Source organism: Paroedura picta, chromosome 1 (genome assembly GCF_049243985.1).
Source record: "Paroedura picta isolate Pp20150507F chromosome 1, Ppicta_v3.0, whole genome shotgun sequence".
NCBI lineage: Eukaryota > Metazoa > Chordata > Lepidosauria > Squamata > Gekkonidae > Paroedura > Paroedura picta.
Window position 1 is genome coordinate 181,144,035 of NC_135369.1, and position 25,472 is coordinate 181,169,506.

The 25,472-nt window shown below is 45.2% G+C and overlaps 1 protein-coding gene across 1 annotated transcript in view; it reads left to right on the top strand.

The window, feature by feature from the left end:
- COL4A2 (collagen type IV alpha 2 chain) overlaps positions 1-25,472 on the top strand; it is a 155,851-nt gene that overhangs the window by 35,683 nt on the left and 94,696 nt on the right. The window contains exon 3 of the mRNA XM_077314453.1: positions 2,076-2,156. Within this exon, the coding sequence (XP_077170568.1) occupies positions 2,076-2,156 (81 nt within the window). The remainder of the gene's footprint in view (positions 1-2,075; positions 2,157-25,472) is intronic.

A 25,472-nucleotide genomic window follows, 5' to 3' on the forward strand; every position in this document is an offset into this window, starting at 1 on the left:
CCCCAGAAAAACCCAATTTGTATACAATCATGAACCATGGATCTTCACGCCATTGGTCAGTTTCGGTGTAATTTCCGTGGAAGAACCCTTGCCTAATTTTATGGTTGGGGGTCACCACAACATGAGGAACTGTATTAAAGGGCCGCGGCATTAGGAAGGTTGAGAACCACTCCAGCCTCTGAATTTTGCTCTGCAAATTTTCGTGCGCGGCAACCTGAAAATTCATGTCGAACCTTGAAACTTTTTAAAGAGGGTTGCCTGCAGATTGCGGGACCTGTACTGCACAGTGCAAGAAACAACTTCTTGGGGCAAAAGGTTTATAGGGATTTGGAAAGGAGAGGACATCCAGTCTTTTCCTTTTGGGGCAGATCACTTAATACCTCTGTTTCTGCATAAATCGTTCGCAACATAAGATGTGTTCCTAGATTTCACAAAGAGAAATCTGGGACATCACCAGTGATTACACATTCTTTGGGTTGTTTGTACATAAATGGTAAGTTTTCCCCCCTGTCTGTGGGCTGATGGTTTTTATTAAGATTGCTCTGCTCTCCAAAGACACACACAGGGCTCGCATGGACATTAAAGGGAATCGTCTGTACTCAGGGAGGAGTGAATACAGGAGGTTGTATTGTTTGGCCCTTTGCATAGCTGATCAAATTCTCAATGCTTCCCAGTGTTGTCTTGTTTCAGCGTATGTAACTACTTGTTCAGCTTCAAAGGATGCCATTTTTTTTTTTTTTTGCAGCTTTCATTTTCCATCCCAGTTTGTTGTAAGGAAATGTCATTTTGCCGTTGGCGCTGTTTCGTTTTTAAAATTATTTCCAAGTTAAGGCGGACACGCGATTTATATTTAAAAACGCATGCAGAAAACCTTGACAGCAGATTACTATGGGTCTAAAGTGCAACCCTAAACATAATTGAGCTCTTGGCGTGGTGTAGCGTTTATAGTAGCGATAGAAGAAGAAAAAGGGTTGGCTTTTATGCCCCAGAGCCTCTTGTGGCGCAGAGTGGTAAGGCAGCAGACATGCAGTCTGAAGCTCTGACCATGAGGCTGGGAGTTCGATCCCAGCAGCCGGCTCAAGATTGACTCAGCCTTCCATCCTTCTGAGGTCGGTAAAATGAGTACCCAGCTTGCTGGGGGGTAAACGGTAATGACTGGGGAAGGCACTGGCAAACCACCCCAGATTGGGAGTCACCCCAAGGGTCAGACATGACTCAGTGCTTGCACAGGGGATACTTTTACCTTTATGCCCCACTTTTTTCTTCCCAACAGAGTGTCAGAGCAGCTTGCCTTCTTCTCCTTCCCTTCTTCTCCCCACAATAGGCACCTTGTGAGGTAGGTGGGAGAGTCCTGAGAGAACCGTGACTGGCCCAAGGTCACCAAGCAGGCTTCCTGTGGAAGAGCAGTGGAGAATCAAACCCAGTTCTCCAGATTAAAGTCTGCTGCTCTTATCCACTACTGCACTCTAGCTCTGGAGGCCTGGGTTCCAATTAGGGTTGTGTGCGGCAACGTCCGAATCGGCCGCTCCGGACCACCGCAGCCTGCACCTCACTGCAGGGGAGGGGAGGGAGGATGAACGGCCATACACCATTCCTCCCCCCCGCGGTGAGGCGCTGGCTGCGGCGGCCTGAAGAGGCCGATTCGGACGCCACCGTGCACAACCCTAGTTCCAACCCCTCACTTGACCGTGAAAGCCAGCTATATGTTCTTGGGCCTGTCACAATTTGTCACTTTCACTTGGTTGTTGAGGCGGAGATAAGGTGGAAGGGGGAATTTCGAAAAAATCTGCATTGAGTCCCAGATCGAGGAGGAAAGCGAATATAAATCATGAAATATAAACAAGAGTTATAACCTTCTTAAATCCATTAGAACGTTATAACGCCATTGACAATTGCACTGTAAATAATCTCATATTATTCATTTTAGGATTGAGGAATGAAACCCTAATGATTCAGTTGTCCTACATTTTGATTCAGGGTTGCTGTACACACACACACACGTACACGTACACACTCTTGTATGTTGTCCTTTTATTTAACTGTCTTTTAAATGTGTGCTTTGTTCTTGTTTTTAGGGAGGAAAATCCTACACTGGACCCTGTGCTGGAAGAGACTGTAGTGGAGGATGTGAATGTTTCCCGGAGAAAGGAGCTCGTGTAAGTACTGATTTACACAAAGAATCTTCACAGTTTTGCCCTAATGGCCAGGCTCAAAATTTGGTGAAATCCAAAGAACTTAGGCTCTAATTATGCTCTAAAACTATCATGGCTGTTCTCTGCATAAGCCGTCAAGGTCCAGTGTTCCTCAATGGCCATCTGTTTGTCCATGTCCCCCAAATAACGACACATTCCATCCACTCAAACAGATGGGTGATCCCTGGCCCCTAAGAAGTCCACCTGGCTTCAATAAGAGCCAAAGCCTTTTATACAGTGGCCCCAACCCAGTGGAATAAGCTCCCCAATGAGGTCAAGGCCCTTGTGGAACTTCCATAGGGCCTGTAAAACAGCGCTCTGCATTCACCAGGCTTTTAGCTGAAGCCCAGCAGCAGGAGGCCTCCCTGCAGCCTGGACCTATCCCTGTCAGGCAACTCTACCACCCCATTGTCCCCAAGCTCATGGCCTTCTCCTCTCATAATTATCAATGTTCAATGCTTCCAAGTTATGTTGAAGTTGACTGTTATGACTATTATGAATGTTATAATCTGTTTTTACGTTAAGATAGTTTGATGTGTGTTCTATTATACTGGGTTTGATTTACACCACCCCGAGATATCACAGTAAGGGGTGATATATTAATTAATTAATTAATTAAATTTAAATGCAAACAAGACAAACTTAATTAATAAACTTCTTTTGAACCAGGATATAATATACTACGTCCTTGTGCTGTTATGTTATACGGGGCCCATGGGTGCCATGGCAACTACTGACGCCATTCCTGTTCACCAAGTACTTTTATAAAACGGGCAGAGATAGGTAGGACTCTTACTCAGCAAGGCTTCTCATTGGTTGTACAGATAAAAAGTAATCCTGTCAAACAGAGTTTCGACTTGAAATGTTGAAGACTTAGTATTACAATTATATTTAACCTCGCTCCCCAGCATTTTGTGGTTGGCTCCGCCTCCTGGGGCAGCCATTTTGTGATTGTGCCCACTGCCTTGTGTCAGAATTCCAAAGGTGCCCACAGCCTCAAAAGTCTGATAGATCTTTCCAGATATTAGGAGATGGAGGTACTAACGTATGTGTATAAGGGGAGGGGGAGCGGCTCCCCCCAATTTTCATACGGTGTGGTATAACCTGTGTGTTTAGGAGGGTGGTTCTCTCTATAGGATTGTAAATGCTGAAAAAGCCGAGATCTCAGCCACATGAGGAGAACGGTAGGTGTGTTAATGTTCAGATAATAAACCCATAAATAAGCCAGCTTGGTGTAGTGGTTAGGAGTGCGGACTTGTAAACTGGGGAGCTGGGTTTGATTCTGCAATCCCCCACATGCAGCCAGCTCAGTGACCTTGGGCTCGCCATAGCACTGATAAAGCTGTTCTGACCGAGCAGTGATATCAGGGCTCTCTCAGCCTCACCCACCCCACAGGGTGTCTGTTGTGGGGAGAGGAAAGGGAAGGTAACTGTAAGCCACTGAGGCTCCTTTGGGTAGAGAAAAGCTGCATATAAGAACCAACCTTTCTTCTTCAGTAATATCAGGGCTCTCTCAGCCTCACCCACCCCACAGGGTGTCTGTTGTGGGGAGAGGAAAGGGAAGGTAACTGTAAGCCACTGAGGCTCCTGTGGGTAGAGAAAAGCTGCATATAAGAACCAACCTTTCTTCTTCAGTAATATCAGGGCTCTCTCAGCCTCACCCACCCCACAGGGTGTCTGTTGTGGGGAGAGGAAAGGGAAGGCGACTGTAAGCTACTTTGAGACTCCGTCGGGCAGAGAAAAGCAGCATATAAGAAACAACTCCTCCTCCTCCTCCTCCTCCTCCTCCTCCTCTTCTTCTTCTTCTTCTTCTTCTTCTTCTTCTTCTTCTTCTTCTTCTTCCTCCTCCTCCTCCTCCTCCTCCTCCTCCTCTTCTTCTTCTTCTTCTTCTTCTTCTTCTTCCTCCTCCTCCTCCTCCTCCTCCTCCTCCTCCTCCTCCTCTTCTTCTTCTTCTTCTTCTTCTTCTTCTTCTTCTTCTTCTTCTTCTTCTTCTTCTTCTTCCTCTTCCTCTTCCTCCTCCTCCTCCTCCTCCTCCTCCTCCTCCTCCTCCTCCTCCTCCTCTTCTTCTTCTTCTTCTTCTTCTTCTTCTTCTTCTTCTTCTTCTTCTTCTTCTTCTTCTTCTTCTTCTTCTTCTTCTATATAGATCAGAGGAGGGGTCCTTCTGTTGCAGTCCTGCCCTGCACTCACATTCATTGTCAGACTGAGTTGTCCAAGATATCTCCCTTTACTGTGGCACAGCAACTCTCTTTCATTCATGCAGCCACAATGAGCTCCCCTCCCCCAAATTCTAAATATCTGTTTGCAGCTTCTGATCCCACAGTCCGAGGCGTCTTCTTCATCCCAAGTAAGGAAATGCATCTTCAGACTGTTTGATCCCCGGTGCTTATTTTTAAAAAATGTGTGCCTCCTTGTCATCGAACATTCTGTTAATGAGAATAATGCGGTTGTCAAAGCAATGTTTCATTATGGGGCTTGGAGTGCTGTGGAAATTGAGTGTGGGTTTGTGTGTGTTTCTTTCTCTCTTTTTTTTTTTACTAATAGTAAGCTACACTTAACAGCTGTAACCAGTTGGGAACTGGGGGGAAAAAGCATGTATTTTGCTTGGCAGGAAAACACGTTTCTAATTTGCCTAGCGCTTAAAAAAAACAACTTTGAATGTGTAACTCACTCATATTATCTTTCTCATATCTTACTCATATTGTAAGATGACGGGGACTTCTCCGAATCTTCTAGAAATAAACTGTCAACTGTGTATCTGCTTTCCTCATTAGTTCATTTAGAAGCTTCAGACAGCAGGAATTAATGGAGCTTTTTGATCTTACCATAGAGAGTGAGAAAACAAGGCCGGCTCTCTTTGTAGTTTCCGTGTGAGTCATCTGTCCAGCAATGCTTGAGTTAACTAGCCCTTCCTTGGATAATAAGGCCCAATAATGAAAAGAGCTGCTTGGCAGAGAGGTTGATGTTCCAATCAGGGCCTTTTTGTGGTGGGATTCTCTCTCTTTGACAACTGCATTAATTAAGATAAAAAGGCAGGAGAGTTCATTCACATTGCTGGACTTTCCAGAAGTCATTCAAATAGTTGCTTAAATTGTTTTGCTAGTGAAGGAGCCCAGGAGTAATTTATGAGCAACATATGTGCCGCATCAACCCAGGCAGCAAAGCTTCTGTTTCAGGGCCTTTACGCAGGGAATGCAAGATGGATTGTAGCTGGGAATATATAAAGGGAATGTTTTAAAAAATACTTTGCAAGCATTTGATGGAATCTTGTAGAAGTATCTAAACTTGGCTGGTTACTTCGCTGCTGTTCATAGTGTGTCAGTGGAAGTATTTAATAGAAGAAGAAGAAGAAAAAGAAGAGTTGGTTCTTATATGCCGCTTTTCTCTACCCGAAAGAGTCTCAAAGCAGCTTACAGTCGCCTTCCCTTTCCTCTCCCCACAACAGACACCCTGTGAGGGAAGTGAGGCTGAGAGAGCCCTGATATTACTGAAGAAGAAGAAGAGATGGTTCTTATATGCCGCTTTTCTCTACCCAAAGGAACCTCAAAGGGGCTTACATTCGCCTTCCCTTTCCTCTCCCCGCAACAAACACCCTGTGAGGGAGGTGAGGCTGAGAGAGCCCTGATATCACTGCTCGGTCAGAACAGCTTTATCAGTGCCATGGCGAGCCCAAGGTCACCCAGCTGACTGCATGTGGGGAGTGCAGAATCGAACCCAGCATGCCAGATTAGAAGTCTGCACTCCTAACCCCTACACCAAACTGGCAAAAGTGAAACTCCGTACACTCTTTAGTTATTCTCCTATTAAATACAGCTTTTCTCTTGTGCACTCTGTCTTAGAAAAGGGCTGCTTTGGAGGGTAGACTCTGGCATTATACCCCTGCTGGGGTTCTTCCCCTGCCAAAATCCCACCCTTCCCAGACTCTGCCCACCAAATCTCTAGGAATTTTCCGACCTGCAGTTGTCAACCTTAGGCTGTCTCTGTCTCACTCCTTTTTCTGCCTACGTCTCTCTCATTCACTTTCAGCATACTATCCCAATTCCCTCGTTCCAGGTGTGTCCCCCCCCAACCACTGGAAAAGTAGGGAACACCTGACATCTTCAATCAGATCCTTTCCGAATTTTAAGAGACAACCAAATACTCCATTTCACTTGATGGTTTTTGGGGGTTAGAGTGTTAGAGCTACTTGAATTGACTTCAGATTGTAAGTGAAAAAAACGAGAGGTATCTACCTTACCATATTGTTTTTTATTGCTGGAAAATTAGTATATTTGACCCGTGGAACCAAAACTGACATAACGCTGCATTTGACATGGTCAACCCACAAGCTGTTGTCCCACCACCTCTCCGGAATTCGAGGGATAGCCCTTCAGTGGCTGTGCTTCTTCTCCCAGAACCAGATACGGAAGGTGACTCTGGGAGAGGAATTATCACACCCCTACCGACTCCCTTGTGGGGTCCCTCAGGGAGCGGTTCAACATCGTTATGAGCCCTCTGGCACAGCTAGTCTGGAGTTTTGGGCTGGGCTATCACCAATATGTGGATGACACCCAGCTCTATCTCCTCACGGACGGCCACCTGGACCCCCTGCCAGATACAGTCGCCAGAGGTTTGGAAGCTCTTGATGGATGATTAGAGCAGAGTCACCTGAAACTCAGCACCTCCAAGACGGATGTCCTGTGGCTGAGCAGAAATGTGACAGGAGAGGGCCCACTACACTAGACACTCATCCTTATCATCTCATAATAGTGACACTCTAGTTAAATTTTTGCTAAGAGATAAAGACCCACTCATTTCTAACATGGTAGCAAAATTCCTTTACATCTCTACTAGAATTAGATCAGATGTTTGAACGATAGTAATGGGTAATGTGCCATCTTATCACTTGGGTTAATAGACTGTTCTAGAAGATGTATTGATTCCCTTTCCCTGCAGTTAACTTCCTTGAGGTTTCTTTCCCCCTCCTTCTCCTTCTTTACATGTTACAACCCTTCCCCCCCTACCTACAATAACATATTATTTGTTTCCATCAATACATTGTTTTTAACATTGTTTTATTATCTTAATATTTTTATGTAGTAATACTTTTGTATTTTTTTACTACACATATCGATTAACTTTTATAATAGATTGCAGTTTCTATTGATGCATTATTTATATGGGTCAATCGACCGAATAAACATACTGTACTGTACTGTACTGTGACAGGAGAGGAAGCATGTTTACCCACCTTGGCTGGGGTACAGCTTAACATCTCGCCTTCTGCAAGGAATTTGGTTTTGATCCTGGATGCCTCTCTATCTATGGAGGCCCAGGTCATGGGAGTAGCCCACCCTGTGTTTTACCACCTGCGCCAGGTGAGGCTACTAGCACCCTACCTGCCCCCACACTGCTTGGCTACTGTGATCCATGCAACAGTCACCTCTAGATTGGACTTCTGTAACTCACTCTTTGCTAGCCTGCCCTTTTCCTTGATGTGGAAATTGCAGCTGGTGCAGAATGCAGCTGCTAGGGTTCTCACAAGAACATCTTGGAGGACCTGTGGGGGGATTAGGGAATCTGGCCACCAATTTTATGGCTTGTAACAGATTTTATATCCTTAGGTCTAATGGGTTTTATAGAAGACGAGGAAGAGGAAGAAGAGTTGGTTCTTATATGCCGCTTTTCTGTACCCGAAGGAGTCTTACTTTCGCCTTCTCTTCCTCTCCCCACAACAAGACACCCTGTGAGGGAGGGAAGCTGAGAGAGCCCTGATATTACTGAAGAAGAAGAAGAGTTGGTTCTTATATGCTGCTTTTCTCTTCCTGAAGGAGTCTCAAAGTGGCTTACAGTCACCTTCCCTCTCCTCTCCCCACAACAGACACCCTGTGAGGGAGGTGAGGCTGAGAGAGCCTTGATATTACTGAAGAAGAAGAAGAGTTGATTCTTATATGCTGCTTTTCTCTTCCTGAAGGAGTCTCAAAGTGGCTTACAGTCGCCTTCCCTTTCCTCTTCCGACAACAGACACCCTGTGAGGGAGGTGAGGCTGAGAAAACCCTGATATTACTGGTTAAGAAAGCCTGGTTTAGGAGCTTAGTGCCGTCGTCCGAGATTGGGAGGGAGGATAAAGTGCTGGGTAGGATGTTTTAGTGGCATTCAGTGTTATATGCTTGTCTGTCATCATGTAACTGAGGCCACGGTGTTCCTGCTACTGACAATTTTGCTGCTCTCTTGACAATAACTCTTTTGTGATGTTTGGACTCAAGAGCTGAATGTTCAGAAAAATCACTTGACTGTTGCCGCATGCCAACAAGTACCATGGTTTGTCTCAGTTGGCGGGTTAGGGAAAGTCTAAGGTGGTGATCCCCACTATAGTGTCCACACACAGCATGGAAACTACCAAAACCTTTCCTGGTGACCACTATTTTCTTCTCCAAATTAAAGAACTCATCCCGGCTGCCCTCCTCCCCATTGGATCAGGACATGCTTCAGAAGACTTCCCAAAGTAACGGCTTCCCCCATCATATCCGTGTTAACTTTCTTTAGGAGATGATTATTCTTTGGAATTTATCTTGGGACTCAAGTTGTCAGACAAAGTATCTGTTGAACTCTGTTAAGAACCTAATAGAAAATGTGCTTTGCTTGTAAAAATCAGTGACAGTTTCAGGAGACTTCTTGAGCATTAAAGTGTAATAATCTAAACTGAAAAGAAAATTATAAATATCAGCCATCTTGTAAGAAAATCTCAACAAAGAAAGGTCAAAATGAGTCCAAAGGTGCATGAGAATGGTCAATCAGACCTGATGTTTGCAGGCAAATCTGCAGATGTGTCATTTTCAAAATTATTGTACTTTTTTATTTCCTAGTAAACCAGTACTCTGAGAACGTTATTTTAACAACTTCTCAGCGTGTAAATGTTTAAGTACTTCAGAATTCCACATCTGTCCTGCAGCTGAGATCAGTGGCTGAGACCTTCCTCTGCCTACCTCTGCTTTTCTAAGGCATAGTGCGTTAGCTCCATGGTGTGTTAGCTCCTGAGGCATCGTGCGTTAGCTCCACAGCCTTCACCGTTGTGGCACCAACACCTTACTAAGGGTCACCTGGCACCATATCTACAGTCTCTTGGGCACCAAGTGAAGACATTTTCTTTCTCCCAAGATTTTTCTGCCTGCTCTGTGATTTTATTCAAGATGGCTGTTTTTATTCCTTCCGTGTTTCTGTTCTGAGCTTTCTGCTGCTTTTCCCGTATTTTACTTGTCGGCTTGAATTCGTATCCCATTTTATTGTCCACATTCTGATACTGCAGGCCAGGATGAGCATGTCACTTGTTCCAATTTCTCCCTCCTCCCCTTGTATCAAATTTTATTTATTTTAAGTCAATAAACAAATAAAAAGAGGAAAAGAGAAAAGTTTAAGCAATAACGTAATGATCTAATAAACTATACATCAGTCCTAGAGGAGATCAGCCCTGACTGCTCCTTAGAAGGCCAGATCCTGAAGATGAAACTCAAATACTTTGGCCACCTCATGAGAAGGAAGGAGTCCCTGGAGAAGAGCCTGATGCTGGGAGCGATTGAGGGCAAAAGAAGAAGGGGACGACAGGGAATGATGTGGCTGGATGGAGTCACTGAAGCAGTCGGTGTGAGCTTAAATTGACTCCGGGGAATGGTAGAGGACAGGAAGGCCTGGAGGATCATTGTCCATGGGGTCGTGATGGGTCGGACACGACTTCGCACCTAACAACATCAGCATATTTTAGGGGAAAGTCCCAGTGTTCATGAAATTTGTTGGGTAGTCTTCTGTTCATCAAATTAGTAAATCTTGCCATTGTTGCATATTCTCTTCATTTCTCCAACCTCATATAACCCAATCTGATCAGTTGTATTGTAATTTCTTTGGGTTTCATTGTACTCCTGGGCCCAGTTATAAGTGCTGGCATTTATTTATTTTCTTACTATGTAGTCCTCTTTTATCCTTGAGAATAAATCACTGCAGTCAGATGGCATAATACAGCCAGTAATAGGACTAAGAATTATAGAGCTTGAGAGTAATGTCTAAGGCAGGGGTAATCAAACTGCGGCCCTCCAGATGTCCATGGACCACAATTCCCAGAAGCCCCTGCCAGCAAATGCTGGCAGGGGCTTCTGGGAATTGTAGTCCATGGACATCTGGAGGGCCGCAGTTTGACTACCCCTGGTCTAAGGCAAGTAGGGCTGACAGGGATTCCCTGTTCCGAGCTCCTATTTCTGGGGAGAAAAATAATAATTAAAAAACAACTTCCCACAAGGTGCTGTATCTCTTCTAATAGGAACCAGAAACTCTAAGGTAAAACTGCCTTGTAAGGCTTGGTTAAGGCCTTTTGCAACTTATTTTACTGTTGAGAAACCCCGCCAAAACATTCTTCAGGCTTCAAGAAACCTCTGAAGTGGTGCAATCGTACAGAATATAGTGGGGAAGCATAGCTGTGTCATGCCCACCTGGGGCTCCTCCCCTCCCTCTCTAGGCCCATCATTGGCCACTTTGAGGGGGGACGTATATGATCGTATCACCTGATAAATGTGTAACAAATTTTAAAAACACATGCAAAGTGAATTAACTCCCACCCATTTGGGAAACCCTTCCAGGGCTGTCGAGAAACCCCAGGGTATCACAAAACCCAGGTTGAGAAGGCCTGCTATAAACAATACAATGAATGGGTCACAATGTAGTAAAAGGTGACACCTACAATAATCATTGCCATAGACTACGGTCCTGTTTGATTATAAAAGTACCACCCTCTGATCTGTTCCATTCTACCACAGTTTGAATCCCTCTTCCTTTTCCCACCCCTCTTGAACTCTTCTAGTTCTCCCTCTGGTTCGGAGGAGATCTGCTGAAGGAGTTTTTTTCAGTGGCTTCCCAGGGAGACAGGAGCTAAAAGAAATACCCTGCATCCTGTTCCTGTCATGTATGTTGCATCTCCTTCTCTCCAGGCTTTCTCCTGCCTCAGACAGGGAGAGCAGCGTAGCATGAGCTTTACTGCTCCTTTAGATTTTTTTTCCTTGTAGCTCTTGCCTGATTCCTTCCCTTACACCTCCCCAATTTTGCCCACCTTTATCCTGTTCTTCTTCCAGCTCTTTAGACTTCTTAATGCTGTCGGCAGTCTTGGTTGTGCCCCTTCCCCAGCAAGGTAAAAATGGCAGGGAACCAAATTTGAGCAGTGTATCAACACAACGATGGCATTCTCTGTATGCTCAGAAGTTACATTGGTATGTCGCCAGGGCCTCTCTGGCATTCGAACACAACTCTATGGTTAAACAACAGAGTTCTGCGTAAATGCCAGAGTGGCCCTGGTAACTTGGTGATGTCACTTCCAGGCTCACAGGGAGTGAAGTCAGGATGTCGCCAGCAACATCACCCCTTTGCTGGCAATGTCATTACATGACCACTGAGTTCCCCCCTCCCCGAGGTAGTCTCCTACCAGATGCCAGGGAGATCTGGCAACCATGTAAACTCCAGGAAGGGTATAGAGCCAGAGAGCAGTTCAAGAGTGAAAAGCAAATCCATATCTAGATGTATATTTCAAGAGGGGCAAAAACGTAGCATAGCCAACTCCTTCACCTCCCAGCTTCCTTTCCCTTCAGACTTGCCGGCACCCCTAACCCTACCATCTGCTCAGTCCCCCTGAGGGATCAAGCATGGAAACAGCAAGGCTTCCCTTCCCCCACCTCCTACAGAAGGGGTAACAGAAAGAATAATCTAAACAGCCTGAGAAAATCTGCTTTGTTTTGACCTTATACCCTAGAAATGAATAGACAAAACACAAAGGCCAGTCCCCTTCTGTACTTCAGATATTTTACATTTTTAATAGTAACTTTTTTTAACAAAAAAAGTAGATTGTTCTTAATTTCCCCCCGATTTAACAGGGTAACAATTTGTATATGTGGATGCTCAAGCAATATGCCGTTCTAGAATTAAAATGCTGTAAATAATAAAAACAGGAAGCCAAAAAAAAAAAAAAGGGAGCTGAAGAATATCCACCCTTGTTTGTTCTGGATCTTTTTCTGGGACTTTCTTGTGTCGTTAGAAAAGGTCAGCCTCCTACTATTAATACACAGGAATTCTCAAAAAATGTTATAAATATGCATAAACAAAAGGGACTTTAAGATGGACCAACAAGAGCCCCGCTGTGTTGCATGTCACTCCCAGGACCATCCTGGACAAGGTTGCGATGGCGGAATTTAGCATGTGTGGACACGAAACACAAGGGCACATTCACACACAAACCAGGCAGCCATGCCAGACGTCCAAATACTCGTTCTGATTTCTGAAAATTCCATATTCCTCCTTGTCTTCAGGCCGTCGTAATGAGAAATGCTACTGAGCTAGTCTGTGGCTTTCGTCCTGTTAGCCCATGCTTAGAATTCACTGGATTTAATTCCGTTTTCCAAGCGGCAGCAGGCAAAAAGCCCCAAAACATTGTGTTCCAGTTTTGAACATTGGGTTCATCACAAAGACTTTGGACATCAAGCAGGCAGTCTGGGCTAGAGAGGCGATGGTTAAGAGCGGTGGCCTCTAATCCGGAGAGGTGGGTGGGTTTCCCATTCCTCCTCCACATGCAGCCAGACTCACCTACCTCACAGGGTGTCTGTGGTAGGGAGAGGAAAGGAAGGCTGCTTTGAGAGTCCTTCAAGAAGTAAAGAGCCAGTTTGGTGTAGTGGTTAGGAGTGCGGACTTCTAATCTGGCATGCCGGGTTCGATTCTGCACTCCCTCACATGCAACTAGCTGGGTGACCTTGGGCTCGCCACAGCACTGATAAAGCTGTTCTGACCGGGCAGTGATATCAAGGCTCTCTCAGCCTCACCCACCTCACAGGGTGTCTGCTGTGGGGAGAGGAAAGGGAAGGCAACTGTAAGCCGCTTTGAGCCTCCTTTGGGTAGGGAAAAGCGGCATATAAGAACCAACTCTTCTTCTTCTTCTTCTTCTTCTTCTTCTTCTTCTTCTTCTTCTTCTTCTAAAAAATGAGGTAGAAAGAGCCAGCTCTCCTGCCCCTCTCGAGGGACCAAGATAGTTGAGGGAAACGACTCTTTTTGAAAGCCGTGAGGTGAATCAGCCAAGTAAAATGCATTGGTTTTTGATCGCAGTGAACTGAGTAAGTAAATGGCAGGGCTAGATTAGAGAGTCAAGCCAATCTGCTTCTCTCTCATACACACTCACCCCAAGAAGCTGGAAACATTCATTTATAAAAGTCATCCACAATACATATTTGGCAGCTAAGAGGCAGGCGGCAGCTACAGCAAAAGCAGCGAACGTGATGACATTCCCAAGTCTGTGTCATGCAATGCTGTTTGGGACAATTTTGAGAATTCAGAAAGGCTGACAGTGTTCAAGGAGTATTCGAGGAGACTGACCGGTTTCATGCACTCGAGGCTGAAATGTTTCTTGATCTATGCATTGTCATTTCTGTGTCCCTTTTTAATTTTAATGGGGTTTTATTGGGGGTTTTAATTGTGGACCATTGTAACCTGCCACGAGCTGGTCTCAGGAGCGTCGGGAAATAAAAATCGAAATAATAATAATTTACAACCAAAGTGTGATTTGGATAAAGAGGGATAGCTCATCCCTGTTTTCAGGCACTATTTTATTTATTTATTTGTTTGTTTGTTTGTTTATTTAGATTTCTATACCGCCCATTTCTTTGCAGCTCTGGGCGGTTTACACAGAACAATATAACTTACATGAAACATTATGCAGACTATAACATCAAAACAACTTTAAAAAAACATCAAAAGATTACAAAACCACAATTATAATATAATAACAATTAACAGTCACTTTGGGAGAGTTGAGCCTCTTGTGGCGCAGAGTGGTAAGGCAGCTATCTGAAAGCTTTGCCCATGAGGCTGGGGGTTCAATCCCAGCAGCCGGCTCAAGGTTGACTCAGCCTTCCATCCTTCCGAGGTCAGTAAAATGAGTACTCAGCTTGCTGGGGGGTAAACGGTAATGACTGGGGAAGGCACTGGCAAACCACCCCATATTGAGTCTGCCATGAAAACGCTAGAGGGCGTCACCCCAAGGGTCAGACATGACTCGGTGCTTGCACAGGGGATACCTTTACCTTTTACCTTGGGAGAGTCATGGGCAGGCGTCTGGAGGGACCAGCAGGGGTTCTGAGTTGGTCGGCCTCAAGCGAATGCCTGGTGGAAGAGCTCCCTCTTGTAGGCCCTGCGGAACTGTGGAAGTTCGGACAGTGCTCTGATCTCCTCAGGAAGCTCGTTCCACCAGGTGGGGGCCAGGACAGAGAACAAAAGCTAAGCTGGAATAGAAAATGTTAAAGATCTCATGCCGTACATTAGTATTGGGTGTCTATAAGATATAAATGCTATCCAGTTCAAATGATACTGTGCAAGAAGAGAGCAAAGTATGAATACATATGAATTCAGTGGATTTGGCTTCTGAGGTAAATCCTCAAGGAAGGATATCCAGTTGTTAAAATATCAATGACGGATAGCAGTTCAATTGGTTATGACATTCATTGATTATTAACGTCATTCGTTGATTTTTTGCTCTTGTAAGTAGGAAAACTTCCTAACATCCAGATCTGCTTCCTTGACTCTGCCATAGAATTTTTACTTAATGCAATTTACAGCAATCTGTAATTTCTTGTCTGTTTTTAAAAAAATGTTTAAGCTGTATTTTGTGCTACCATTGTAGCATGCTGCCCTAGATGCTCCAGGAGAATTGTGATGATTAGAGCACCTTTTCTAACTTTTTTACTGTTGAGAAACCCCTGAAGTGACACGATGGTGCAGAATATGGTCAGAGAGCAGAGCTGTGTGCATGCCCACGTAGGGCTCCTCCCCTTTCTGGCCCATCAATGACTATTGGGGGGGGGAGGTCAACCATATATGGTCATATCACAGATTTTTAAAATATATAAAAAATAATTAACTCTCACCCATTTGGGAAACCCTTCCAGAGCTGTCAAGAAACCCCAGGGTTTCATGGAACTCTGGTTGAGAAAGCCTGGGCTACAGGATCAGACTAGGACAGTCCAGTTCAACCTCCCATTCAATCATGGGTCAATGTCCTTGACCCAGCATGTCCTCTTGGCCTAACCTACTTCTCAGAGTTATTGTAAACCTTTAAGACCCAGTATTTCCACCCATGTTATTTCTGTTGGTGATCCAAGGGTCTGATTCAGTTGAAGGCAGCTTCATGTGTTTATGTGATGTGGCTTTATGGTGAACAAGGACAAGTTTCCACTCAGTTGCTTGCTCTCTCCGAAGGCAGGATGTCCTTATCTGATAGACAGGGAAAGGTCAGGAACCTATCCCTGCAGGAATCTGTCAGGTCAATGAGATCTTTATGTTGTTATGCTGAATCCTGAGAATGTTCAAACCTTGTTGGGGAGCAATAGATAAGACTTGATCACATATTTGGGTGATGTAGAGATTCCTACTACTTTTTTAGTTGGACAGCAACTGCAGGAGGTATCTCTGAGACCACCCATCCTCTTGACTCCTGGTCATGACCAATTCCAGACCGTTCTGGTCAGGGGCTCACTGCCAGGAACTTGGAGTTCAGGGAGCGTGAACAGCCAGTACAAGGAGATCTATCAAGCTGTCCTTGTTCAACTTCTACTCATGGCTGATAGTCTGGTATGTTCTCTTTGTTTTGTTCTTATTGTTTACCGTATTTTTGTGCCTGGAGATCTACAGACAAGGGTAGAAATGGATCCTTATTTATCTGTCTTTCATTTAGCTGCCTGGAAATGAAATGGCAGCTGGTCGCCAAACCTGTTTCTTTTGGAAGAGTGTTGTCCATTCTTACACACTTAAAAAAGAAAAGCAACTAACAGTGTTCATCAGTCTACTCATGTGAGAGAACGATCTAATGCTACCAAGGCCAGGCTAGTAGAGGACTTTGTCCAGGCTGGGTTACAGAAGGCCCAACCTCTACCTTTATCCTTTCTGTCAACCCTGATTTGAAGAAGAAGAAGAAGAAGAAGAAGAAGAAGAAGAAGAAGAAGAAGAAGAAGAAGAAGAAGAAGAAAAGAAGAAGAAGAAGAAGAAGAAGAAGAAGAAGAAGAAGAAGAAGAAGGTTCTTATATGCTGCTTTTCACAAAGCGGTTTACAATCTCCTTCCCTTCCTCTCCCCACAATAGGCACCCTGTGAGATGGGTGAAGCTGAGAGAGCCCTAATATTACTGTTCAGTCAGAAAAGCTTTATCAGTGCTGTGGAGAGCCCAAGGTCACCCAGCTGGCTGCATGCGGGGAATCAAACCTGGTTCACCAGATTAGAAGTCTGCACTCCTAAACGCTACACCAAGCTGCCTCTGAGATCTGCCAGATATGGCAGGAGAAAAATCAGGTACCCCTAGAAAATTGGTGATAGTTGACCAATGTATGGATGTAGTCATCAGGGATGAGATGGAGGAAGTTCATGACTGTGCCTTTGAGGAGAGGAAACGGAAGGCATCTGTGAGAGGCTGCAGTCTATAGCAGAGAAATTACAAGGGTAAAGGTTTCCCCACCATTTTCTTCTCAGAATCTTCTTCCTCCTCCTCTCCTATGGTCCAGTCACCTTCCAACCCCCTCAGGAAAGAGCTTCATTTCAAAAGATGTCAAAATAAGCTATTATTGCAAAGGTGCTTTTGAGAAGAGGAAATCTGTGTTTTGTAATATTTCTGATACTTGACAATCAGTTAAAACAGGGGTAGTCAACCTGTGGTCCTCCAGATGTTCATGGACTACAATTCCCATGAGCCCCTGCCAGCATTTGCTGGCAGGGGCTCATGGGAATTGTAGTTCATGAACATCTGGAGGACCACAGGTTGATTACCCCAAAGTTAAAATATTGGTTCTCCGACTGTGGGTTCGGACCCAATGGTGTTTTGTGATTCCCCCATACATGGATCACAAGGCTAAGAGGGAGAAAGCAGAGGAACTAAAGTGTTGGGAGGGGAGGCTCAAGGGTAAATTTGGGATTGCCTCACTTGTCATTGGGTGTGAAATGCCAATGAAATACGGCCTGTTTCTGTCAAGACTCCTCTTAAGATAAATGTTTAAAAAGAGGGATAATATATAAACCTGTCCAAGGGTAATCCGTGTGAGATTCCTGTGTTTATGTTGGGAAAGAGGGAAAGAACCATGGAGTTACTTTGCAATAGAGTCCAAAAGGCAGAATCAATTTAGAAATGGGTCCCATTCAGATAGTTTGGTGATCCAGTGGGTTAAAAAGATGTCAGAGCATAATTTCAAGTGAGATCTTGAATTATTTCCCACATATTCTCACACAGTATATAATGGGTGGAGGAAAGTGGCATCAAATCCCAGTTGACTTGTGGGTAACCCTGTAGTATTTTCAAGGAAGGAAATGTTTAGAGGTGGTTTGCTGTTTCCAGCCTTCACATCATAACCCTAATTGTTGCTGTTGTTGTTAGGTGTGAAGTCGTGTCCGCCCCATCACGACCCCATGGACAATGATCCTCCAGGCCTTCCTGTCCTCTACCATTCCCCGGAGTCCATTTAAGCTTGCACCGACTGCTTCAGTGACTCCATCCAGCCACCTCATTCTCTGTCGTCCCCTTCTTCTTTTGCCCTCGATCGCTTCCAGCATTAGGCTCTTCTCCAGGGAGTCCTTCCTTCTCATGAGGTGGCCAAAGTATTTGAGTTTCATCTAATATTCCCATACAAATCATAATCATGCTTATAATCATGAGAATTGACAAAATTGAATTAGCCCTGGCTATTCAGGTCAGGGCAGTATGTCATTAAGGTAGGGGTAGTTAACCTGTGGTCCTCCAGATGTTTGTGGACTACAATTCGCATGAGCCCCTGCCAGCGTTTGCTGGCAGGGGCTCATGGGAATTGTAGTCCACGAACATCTGGAGGACCACAGGCTGACTAACCCTGCATTAAGGGGTTGCAAATAATAGGTTAATTTCAAAGACTTTCCCCATGGGTAGCAAAGCTGCTAGGGATGAGGTTGCTTTGAGGAAAGAAAAATGGCCGGCATAGAAGGAGTTAAGCAGTGCCCCCCTCTGCTTATCTTTCGCTTATGAAGGCTGATTTCCACCACAGCTGCTTTTCTTTGTTTAAAGAGACAGGGGAGTTTTAATAGGCATCTAGTTTTGCCCTAATGGATTGTGGTGCTTACTGTAACATGAATTCAGGTGGTTCAGCAACAGGTCTTGTATATTAACACCACAGAAGCTGACGTTTTTAAACACCATCTACTGGCAGGGTTATTTCAGCAGAGTTTTTCAAACGGTCAGAGACAAAAAGTATGGAAACAATCAATTTACACCCCAGAGGGGGGAGGGAATGCAGGAAACTATTTCAATATGGTAATTAAGACTAAAATTAAGACTAAAATAAATTGTCTAGTAGCAGTCTCTTTCCTTGTTTATTCCTAAAATCAGGCTACATAGAGAGGGGGACAGAGCCAAACAGACGTGGAGAATTAGAAAATATATGTGATTTTTAAAAAGCATTTGAGTCTATTTGCAAAGGGAAAGGTATGCCTTTCCCTTTGTAAATAGACTCAAATGCTTTTTTAAAAAATGCCTTACATAACCCTAAGGGATTTAAACCAAGGCGTTTGATATACAGCGACCTCTTTGTGAGGCTGAAAATAATTCACATCCTAGGAAGTTAAAACAAAAATAGAAAAAAGGAATGGTTTCATGTTCACTAAAAAGCAGTTAGGAACATGCTAAAATTGAGAGGAGTTGTGCCTTGGCATAGGGAAGGCTCCAGGTTCAATACCTGGCACATTCAATTTAAAGGACTAGTCATAGGTGATGTGACAGATCTTTGCCAGGCTAACCTTGATGGGCCAAGGGTCTGGTTCAAAATAAGTCAGCCTCATGCGTACGTGTGCAAGACAGAAGTTACAAGTTCCGGGGTGCTCAGGGCCCCTAAGTGAGTTGAACGGGCGCCCTGGCACATTCACAGCAATGCAAATGCCCCAGTCCTGGGGGGCATTCACCTGAGGATATCAAGAGCCCATGGACTGGAATGAAAAGAATATTCTGGAAGGGCCAGTCCTCTGTTGCCCAATGCTGGCACCCATGAATATGGTTCGGTAAATAGAACGTTGGGCGTGGAGCTGAGTTCAAATTCCTTTTCACTGAAGAAGCACGATGGGTGGTCTCCGGCTGGCCGTCCTTTCTCAGTGATAGATTGATCTTCCCATGCTACCTTTTGTGTGTGTGTATGTGGGGGGGGGGGGGCAGATAGCTTTGAAAAGAACCATGTTTTGAGTGGCAGGTTGGGGGGGGGGAGTGGATTGTTTAACTCTTTCACTGCTGGCCTTTTTGTAGAACTGGAGGCTGCTTCTTCTCTTCAGTATGAATAATAGAGAATCAGATGGGCCCCCACTGCACTACTAGAAAAGGGAAGATTGCTGAAGAGGCTCTGGGTTCTGTCTTCCAGCCCAGACTGCAAAGATTTATTGGTGTCTCTTGAATGAAGCTTCCAAACATAGCGAACATTTCCCCCCAAAAGAATGCGTTAATCAACGGATCATATTTATCCACCTAAGAAGCTGTGAGATGCTCAACGCCACCTTCTGCTTTGATGATTTTATTTCTTACTGACATATTGAACTATTAAAACATAGTTAATGCTGGTTTCAGTGTCATCGTCCTCCCACTCCTTACCAAATTATGTGAAATAGATTTCAGTCTTTGGTTACATTTCTCATGCCCTTTTTAGCTCGTATCGCTCGTGTGCATGTGCTGTAAATTTCATGGAAAGTAATTCCCCAACTTTTTTTAAAAAAATAAGATTTACACAGGCTTTTCATACCTAACTTTGACCTCATGGTATATTTTAGTATATCTCTGCTACCCTCTGAAGTGGTTCTTTGGGGATCAAGCAGTAAAAATCTCTCATGCTCTTTGACTTCATTGATTGAAACGATGAGCGACACATTTTTGGAATGTTTCGGGGGGAAGGATTCTCTACAATGCGGATGTGGGCTAAGCACATATCCCCTGATGGTGCATTTGTACAGTGTCCTTCATTCCAATTCCCATGCTGCCCTCAATCTGGCTATCATGAGAGATTCCCAGTTCTGAGAAATTAAATCTCATTCTAGAATGAGATGCTTTCTAAGAAAGAAAGAAAAAAGTGTTGAACACCAACCAGCTCCACATCTGTATGTGCTGCTTTAAAAGCTGTCTCGGTGTCCTGCTATGCCACTAAATCAACGGCAACATTCACCAGAATGATTCAGGAATTAGAATCTCCCACCGGGGACCCAGTTCTCCACTGCACTAACGCTCTTTCTTGCCAGGGCAGGAAGATGCCTGTGTTTTACCAAATACGGAGTGAATGCAGATGATGCAAGTATAGGAAAAGAATTTCAGAAATGGATGCGTGTGAAGACATTGGAGAAATCCTGGAGACATTGTGAGCTGAGCCCAACACCCTCTGAATTTATGTTGCGGTCATAACAGTAATTACAGACGAAAGGGATAGTTTGTAGTGTCTACAGTACAAAAGAGAGTGGTTGGATCCTACAATGAAGCAACATAGAAAGAAGAGACTTTACTTTTCTTTATTCTGTATACATTTTGAAAGTATTGTTAGTAGCCTTGAGATGTTTTTTTTTCCCCTCTCTTTTTGATTGTGGCCATAACAGTGAGAGGTCTTTTGCCTCCCAGTTTCCATCACCCTCCTGCTCTTTTCTCCCCAAATTCATTCATGGCATGAGACTGTACGTATGTAGACTTACAGACCCTTGCCATACCAATGAGCCTTTAGAAATACTTTGGAAAGACAGTGTCACCAGTGGAATTCACTTTGGTGGAAAGAACTGTGTAATTTGACTGGCTGGTAAGTGTTGTCTGTTTTCTGAATTACTCCCCACCCCAATAAACGCACAACATCTCATTGAGCTCTGTGAATTCTAAACAAGACAGCCAGGCACCAGAGTAATCGCTCAATCAAAAAATTGCCTAACTAGTATCATTTTTTTTTTGAGAGCCAGCTTGGTGTCGTGGTTAGGAGTACGGACTTCTAATCTGGCGAGCCGGGTTTGATTCCGCGCTCCCCCACATGCAGCCAGCTGGGTGACCTTGGGCTCGCCACGGCACTGATAAAGCTGTTCTGACCGAGCAGTAATATCAGGGCTCTCTCAGCCTCACCTACCTCACAGAGTGTCTGTTGTCCAGAGAGGAAAGGTAGGGCCAATGTAAACCGCTTTGAGACTCCTTCGCATACAGAAAAGTGGCATATAAGAACCAACTCTTCTTCTTCTTCAGTAATATCAGGGCTCTCTCAGCCTCACCTCCCTCACAGGGTGGCTGTTGTGGGGAGAGGAAAGGGAAGGCGACTGTAAGCTGCTTTGAGACTCCTTCGGGTAGAGAAAAGTGACATTTAAGAACCAACTCTTCTTCGTCTTCTTTTTCATTCGGTCTAATTATAATTTTACTAATGACTATAGACTGGGGGGCAGCGGTAAGATGTAAATGCATAACCTTGGTTTGGATCTTGACTTGGAATTCTCATAGAATAAATAGAATAGTTTAATCGATTCGGGATTTCAAAAAATGCATGCTATGTACACAAATGACGTTGCGGCAGCAGAGTGTTCAAGCTAACAATGAACTCTTTCTAGTTACCATAATTACTCACTTTACAATCAGTAGTGGTGGACTTTAATCTGGAGAACCAGGTTTGATTTCCCACTGCACAACACGTAGTCGGTCAGTTTTCTCAGATCTCTCTCTGAACCCCACCTACCTGTTGTGGGGAGAAGGGAATGTGATTGTAAGCTGTTTTGAGACTGCTTAAGGGGGGGAGCATACAAAACCGAATTCTTCTTCATAAGCCAGTGTGTCTGGAGAGGACAGATAAAACTTGAGGCCTTTTTCTGGCTGGGACTGTGTTTCCCATCCTCAGCCTCAAGGATGCGATGAAGAAGGAGAGGAAGAAGAATGAGAAAATAATTCCCTTTGGAAGAAGGGGGCGGTGGGAAGCATGCAGTCTGGCAGAACTGAGAACAAGTCTTAGGTGCTGTTCTCATGTATAATCATGACTAAACTAGCACCAGAATTGCTTCCAGAATTATGGGAAACGAGCTGAACGCTAGTTATGAAGAAACATTCCTAGGCTGGAATTGGGAATGGCATAGCAATTTACAAGCAGCATTGCAGAAATCTCTAGAGGGGACATACCCGCTCCCCATGTTGTAAAATGGCTCATAAATCCCTGGACCCTTTCTGTGTATCTCCCAAACTCTCATCCTGTGCACCACTCCCCATGTTGCCCCATGGACCCCCCCAGGTGCTTTATGCCTGGTAGCGGGGCATCAGAGGGGGGAGAAGAAACATTCCTTCAACCTTTCCTTCTTCCGGGTTATAGCAGTAGCTGTGGCTGGGATGGAGGTTTCAGTCTCCCCTTCACCCTCTTTGCACAAACCCTCCCTACCATGACAAAACAAAACCAGAGTCCAGTGGCACCTTTAAGACCAACAAAGATTTATTCAATGGTGTGAGCTTTCGAGGGCAAGCGCTCTTCCTCAGACTATGAACTGACCGCCATGACAATGGGAATATATAAGCAAAAGTTAATCCTGTTAACGCATACCATGGTATGCGTCGCGTCTGTAGACCAGCTGAGGACTGAGCTTGGGGTCCAAGGCAGGATCACTGCTTGCAGTGTGTAACTAGATCCCGTCTGCCAGGTCCGGTCAGTTTAAACCGAACCTGACCAATAGCGTGCAGTAGCAGGAAGATCCACTGTTTGGGGTTTGGGGGGGGTTGTTGATTTAGATCATTTCTTGTTGCACCATGCTGGGGCCTGAATAAAGCGCTCAAATTACTACCCGTGTCCACCTCTGAACCCACAGATTTAACAGTATGTAAATTTGATGAATGTTGGCCGGGATGCCTCCATTAAACAAAAACTACATTTCCCAGTCTTCCTGGCGCCTTGAATGCTGCCATAGCCAAGGCCCTTCTTTTTGCTAGAGCAGATGCTTCTGTTGCACCACAGGGGAAAGCAGGAGAGAATACAAGGGAGGGATTCTTCTCAAATTTGGATTCCAATCTGAGCTGGAGAAGAGCCTGGAGCTCATGTAGAAGGGGAATATTCCAACCCCACCTACTTCACAGGGTGTCCGTTGTGGAGAGAGGAAGGGAAGGTGGTTATAAGCTGCTTTGAAACCATTGAGGCCTGCTGGGTGACCTTGGGCCAGTCACAGTTCTCTCAGGGCTCTCAGTCCCCCCTCACAGGGTGGGGAGAGAAAAGGAAGGCGATTCTAAGCCGGTTTGAGACGCATGAGGACTGCTGGGTGACCTTAGGTCTATCCCAGTTCTCTCAGACCTCTCTCAGTCTCACCTACTTCATAGGGGGTCTGTTGTGGGGACAGGAAGGGAAGACAACTGTAAGCTGTCTTGGGCCAGTCATAGTTTCCCCCCCCACACACACACACACCTTTAACTCACAGGGTATCTGTTGTGGGAAGAGGAAAGGGAAGGCCATTGTAAGCCGCTTTGAGTCTCCTTTGGGTAGTGAAAAGCGGGATATAAAACCCAACTCTTCTTCAGGGTCATGTTCTAGGCCAGGGGTAGTCAAACTGCGGCCCTCCAGATGCCCATGGACTACAATTCCCATGAGCCCCTGCCAGCATTTGGGAATTGGCTCATGGGAATTGTAGTCCATGGACATCTGGAGGGCCACAGTTTGATTACCCCTGTTCTAGGCTGAAACTATGCAAAATGCTTTCTGCGCTGCTAGGTTTCTTTCCCCTGACTGCCGTCCCCCATTTCATGTGTTTCTCTCTGAACTCTGCCCTAGAAAAATTTAGCACCGTACTTAATGCACATAATATACGGAATTCGTTTTTCGAAACACAAACACCAACTCAAACCCCGCTTCGGGACAGGAGTGAAAGCGATCACTGTTTACTCAGCCTCCCTGGACGCTACAGCGTTTCGCTCGTGATTTTTTTGAACATATTGACGCCTTCGGGCGTCAGAGCAACCAAGAACCCCCATTCGGTCTCGGCGGGACGGGAAGGAGCCTGTTCTTCCAAGGCTTGTGCAGCAACATCTCTCCTTACCATCCATGGTCATCGCCCTGCTCTGAGTCTGGCTGCCAAGAGCGCTTTGGATTCCTATAAACAAGGGCTGGAGTTCCTTGAGAGAAATCCCTCCGCAGATGGCTTACACCCCCACGTTGCTATCTGTCTGGGGATGTTTTATAGTTCGTTGACTTGCAAATGCGTCAGGAGACGCGCTGGCTTATGCTTCGCCTCCTGCAGGCATCGCTCCCGAGCGCCCTTTCCCCTCCGGCTTGCTCAGAAGTGCTTCTTGCCGTCGGCACTTTGTTCTCTTTCTCGCCCTGTTTTCACAAGCGCTGGGAAATGGCTGGAATGCTCCGGCTTAGGGCAACTGGCCCGTCTCATCCCCCTAACAAAGCTTTTTGCTGTTCCGCTGCCTTTGTAAGCAAGGGGGGGATAGGGGAAGGACAAGCTGGTTCCTGTCCCCCTGTCTCAACGGGTGCCCTTTAGCAAGCACGTAAAAAGGAACCTGGGTCTGCTTCATTCATTCATTCATTCATTCATTTTTCAGATTTCCAAGCCATCCCTCTTCAGAATTGGCCTCGGGGCAGGGTATTTCAGTAAAATGCAAATCACAAACAAAATAGAAATCTGGGTTAAAAAAATTTAAAAATTGACTAAGATCAATTTAATGTGCTCCTGGTATCCCGCTTAGTTCTGGGCATGACCTTGCCCATGGGCCAGGCCAACAGGTTGGGATCTAAATCAGAAAAGCCTGGCCCAATGAAGTGAGTATCCATCCAGCAGTAACCCCTACCATGGGTGTAGGCTGGGGGACCTGATGGATAACTGAGGTGCAGCCCAAGCCTGAACAAAATGCCCAGGGAGAAGTGCCATTTTGCAGGCCCATCAGAATTCAGGAGCTCTGTAAGGGCCTGCATTGGTGCTGGCAGGTGCTGCGATAGTTTGCACGTTAGATGGTAACTCATTCTGCCAGGCTGGAGCCAGAGCTGAAAGGACCCTAGCTCCGGTCAAGACCAGGCACACCTCTTTATTTAATTAAATCATTTATTTATCATTTTTATATACCGCCACTTCCAAAATAGTTGGCTCATGCTGGTTTGTTGTTGTTGTTGTTGCTGCTGCTGTTGTTAATTGCAAAGTTGTGTCCGACCCATCGCGACCCCATGGACAATGATTCTCCAGGCCTTCCTGCCCTCCACCATTCCCCGGAGTCCATTTAAGTTAGCACCTACTGCTTCAGGCACTCCATCCATCCACCTCATTCTCTGTCGTCCCCTTCT